The 4,627-nt window shown below is 45.6% G+C and overlaps 1 protein-coding gene across 1 annotated transcript; it reads left to right on the top strand.

The window, feature by feature from the left end:
- Positions 1–2,548: 2,548 nt before the first annotated feature.
- On the top strand, positions 2,549–4,627 carry LOC132460062 (phospholipase A2-like). The gene is made up of 4 exons (XM_060055075.1): positions 2,549–2,643; positions 2,841–2,991; positions 3,228–3,361; positions 3,810–4,627. The coding sequence occupies exons 1-4, from the start codon at positions 2,595–2,597 to the stop codon at positions 3,929–3,931; spliced, it is 456 nt and encodes a 151-aa protein (XP_059911058.1). The 5' UTR covers positions 2,549–2,594; the 3' UTR covers positions 3,932–4,627.

The following is a 4,627-nucleotide window of genomic DNA, read 5'->3' as shown; positions in this document are numbered from 1 at the left end:
CAGGCTCACAGGCGGCGGCGGCGGCGGCGGCCTCCCCGTCGCTATCAGGACTTTGTTGTCGGCTGAGGACAGGCGACATTCTGGTGGGGGGGGCAATGTAGCGCCGGGGTTATGTTTGTTGTGTTGTTGTTGTTGTTGACGTTGAGCTTTGTTGTGGTTACGGGGTGCTCGTTGAGCTTCGTTGTGGTTACGGGGTGCTCGTTGAGCTTCGTCGTGGTTACGGTGAACCCGGGATTTTTCAATAAAGTCACTGAAAGAATATAGTACGCCTCTGCTTTTCATATTCGCCACAGTATGCATGCCTGATGCCTGATGGAATTGGTGGGTGATCTGGGGTTCTGGTACACTTGGATATGAACTAAAGATTTATTTATTTTTTTACATGAAAGAGGGCCTAAAGGACTTACTAGATTATACATTTGGTAGTTCTAGCCCAACCGAAAGTGATCCGTCCCTCCCTGAGAGGTCATACCAAGATGATAAAAAAAAACATTAATGGGAGCCTCGAAAGACTTGTGAATAAGATATAGATGTCTAGTCTCTTTTATATGAATCAGCGCATTAGGCGCTGCTAAAACTGTTATAAATTGGAGGGTCTCTAGCCCTACAGGAATGCCTGACACAGTACGTCCCTCCCTATCCTCCGTCACCTTCAAGTCATATCCGGTAAATCCCCTCTTTATTTCTCAACACTCCCCAACCATACACAACTTACTCCCATGTCAATTGACTCCAACTTCAATGCAAAGCTATATATAGTATAATGCTATCTTTAATTTCCATTCTAGCAATCCGTCCTTTGGCTACTACTCTCTGCTTTTCTTTTGCATGCAGGTACCAATGATGCAGGTCAGATGTTGATGTGTGTGACCGGTAGGCAGCCATGTGCCATCTCAGCCCTGGGGAACATGCACCGTCTGAAGGAGCACTGCAAGGACGAGAAGCCGACTTCAACGTCAGGGCTGTGTAGGTGGGGCTGCAGCAGTTGAGGTCTAGCTGGGCTGCGGCGGTAGCTCCTCGGAGGGCCGGAAACCTAACCCTAACCCTCTCCCAGGGCGACAGGGCCTTCCCCTCCCTCCCCCTCATGGAGCACAGGGCCTTCCCCTCCCTCCCCCTCATGGAGCACAGGGCCTTCCCCTCCCTCCCCCTCATGGAGCACAGGGCCTTCCCCTCCCTCCCCCTCATGGAGCACAGGGCCTTCCCCTCCCTCCCCCTCATGGAGCACAGGGCCTTCCCCTCCCTCCCCCTCATGGAGCACAGGGCCTTTTGCTCCTGTGCTGGCTGGCCGAGGGCTTGCTGGGCCTGGGCCGCTGCGGGCCGAGTGCAGGGGCGGCTGGCTGCAGGCAGTTGCCTCCCCCTGTCCTTCGCTGGGCTCCCACTCTGCTGCTTTGGAAAGGGCTGGAGCTGGGTGGTGGCTGTCCATCTCCGTTACTGGTGACCCAGTGGGTCCCTGGACAGCCCTTCTGGCTCCCCAGCAGTCTGGAGGGGCCCAACATCGGGCTCCAGTGTAGCAAATGCCACACACCATCTAGGTGATTGCTACACTCCAACTAGGGGACTGCCACATCACCTAGGGGACTTACTTTGGGCTCCTCCACCTAAAGGCCACAGTATTTATTATATTCTATTCTATTATATTACCATGGCAAGGGTGCTCCACTGCCATTCAGGAGATCTCCCCAGTGTGTGGGTGGAGATGGCTGGTTAAACCTGCTCAATGTGCATTACTCAATGTGCAACAGGTGTGCAGCCTAACCCAGCCCCTGAGTCCAATCAGACTCTGCCAAAGGAGGATACTTCTACCAGCCATCGTCCACATACTCCCACACACGTATATATATATATATATATATATATATATATATATATATATATATATATATATGTTGTTTTTCTCAATTCTCTTTTATGAACCACAAGTCCAGTATTAAAGTGCATTGGATAGTAAATAAATGGTCAACATCTTAATGGAATCTGACTCAAATATAAATAATAGGCATGAATAAATTATTCAGCAGGCATATTTAGACTGTCCACAGTGCTTTGTTTGCTTAGTTCAAATATAACAGCTTGTATAACCTTGTGGTGGTTGGTCAACACACTCGAGCAAACTTTAAAACATGTTAAAAGAAGATTATATGCATTTTCATTTTTATCACAGAGCTGTGTCAATGACACGCTGTTTAAATGACAACCTAATGCTAAAATCCCACATGGCCAAGTTCCAATGAACTTGAACGTCTGTGAATGTACTCATGCTGTGTGTGTGTGTGTGTGTGTGTGTGTGTGTGTGTGTGTGTGTGTGTGTGTGTGTGTGTGTGTGTGTGTGTGTGTGTGTGTGTGTGTGTGTGTGTGTGTGTGTGTGTGTGTGTGTGTGTGTGTGTGCGTGCGTGCGTGCGTGTGTGTGTGTGTGTATGCAAACCAATGTATCTTGGGGTGAGATAGTGTATATTGTTGTAGATAAAAATGCATTCTCAGAGATTTGATAAAGTGGTGGAAAATCGCAGAGGGGTGGAACTTTGAGAAGTATTGTCGGCTATAAAGATAGAATATGGACCAAGTTGCAGCAGGAATATTGCTTATTAATTCGCAACATGAAGGCGTCTCACGTTGTTCTCGTCTTGGCCGTCTGTCTTCCAGTCTGTAAGTATAACATACGCTCCAACTTTGACTTTTATTTTCTATTCCTGCTATTTTATTTCTTCTTTGTATTTTCTATTTTTCAAGGTATTATCATTAATTGGGTAACATTTATTATAATAGCAAAATCAAAAACAAAAGGAAGGAGAGAGTTGTTGATTGGTTGCTGTATGTATTGATGGCTCCTTGTCTCTTCCCAGTGCTAGCCTCACGCAGCAAGAGATCCCTATGGGGGCTCAGGTCCCAGATTGAGTGCACCATGCCTCACATCTGGCCCCTCATTCACTTTGGTGACTATGGATGCTACTGTGGCAAGGGAGGCTCTGGAATACCTGTTGATGCCCTCGACACGTACGTAGAAAGCATTTGGAAGTTACTTTTCATCCAGTCGATTTATTATTTATTAGTTTTAGTAATAAACACATAATAAACACACTCCCTGCTCAACCTTCAGCAGGGAGTTAACCCCCCCCATATCCACTAAACCATCCTGCGTCCCGGCTGCAGCAATTGATCTTGCTAGATGTGCATATGTCACTGCAGCCCATTTTGTGCCTTTATGATGAACTGTTAACGATGATTGACAGATGCTGCCAAACTCACGACTATTGCTACGATGCTGCCATGGTTGATAAGGCGTGCACGGCCTACCTGGATAACCCGTACACGCATGGCTACCAGCAAACATGTGACAAGAGCACCAAGACCGTGACCTGTCTCAGTGAGTGCATTATGGACCGCTACTGGAACCCTCTGCGACGAGTAACATTACATTACATGCAATGTACTCTGTGTGTGTGATTTTAGTTTTGAGAATATTCTTCAGACTACTGATGATAATGAGTTTCAATGGCAATCGATTCGTTTTCAAAATTGTTATCATGTATTGAGTTCAGATTTTAAGTGAAGCTAATATCCAAAGGATTAAATTAGTTTTTGTTTACGTGTTAAAAGTTTGATTCAAGGTGTGGATGAATGATACATTGAATCTAAGCCCTGGTTTGGTAATTTATTTAATTCAAAGCGTGGCTCATTTAAGGGCTAGTTTTATGATGCATTTGATGGAATTTGATTTGAAAGAAATTCCATTCTCTTATACTACTCTTTGTGTTCTCCTTATCCCTCCATCTCTCCCTCTCTCCATCCCTCTTCTTTCCTTCACCACACAGGTTCCAATGACAAATGTCAGATGTTCATCTGTGAGTGTGACAAGAAGGCAGCCATGTGTTTCTCCCAGGCAAAATACATCCCAGCTCACGACCACTACAACCAGGAGCTCTGCAGTAAATAAAATGAATACGACCAGGAGCTCTGTAGTAAATAAGATGATCAGGCCCAGGAGCTCTGTAGTAAATAAGATGACTAGGACCAGGAGCTCTGTAGTAAATAACATTATTAGGACCGGAAGCTCTGAAGGAAACAACCACAACCTCTGATCACCCTTTGAGGACACACCTAATACATCCATCGAACACACACACAGTGGGCGAGAAGATGTTTAGGTGTTCATTTATGAAATTATTTGTCAATAAAATAATTAAACAGAACTGTCTGTTCGATTCTTATTGTTCCTCATGAAGACACCTTGTTATTGTTGTTGTAGGTTATGTGATAAATAAGGAGATGGTGTTTGTTGTTGCACTTCTAGTGTTGGCCTTGCGGGGTTAGCGTGCACGGGGGCAGCTCAGATCTGTGATTCTTGGCTAAATGACAGCTGGCCTGTGCTGAACTGCAGCACTGTGGCTGCTCCTGTGGGAAGGCGGGGCTCTGGCTCACCTGTTGACGAGCAGGTGTTTAAGCGAACCACAGCCGGGGTTTGGGGACAACTTGAGGCAACTTGAACGTAAAAAAATGATTTGCCGGGTGATATGTCACAATGCATTTTGTAAAAGGATGTTAAAAAACAAATGCAAAATAGTATTGTTGATGTTTCTACAGCTTTTCTTGATTTGGAAAGAAAATGTTCAAATACACCCTGTTGGACAAT

Source organism: Gadus macrocephalus, chromosome 6 (genome assembly GCF_031168955.1).
Source record: "Gadus macrocephalus chromosome 6, ASM3116895v1".
Classification (NCBI taxonomy): Eukaryota; Metazoa; Chordata; class Actinopteri; order Gadiformes; family Gadidae; genus Gadus; species Gadus macrocephalus.
This window is presented reverse-complemented; position numbering and strand designations above follow the sequence as displayed.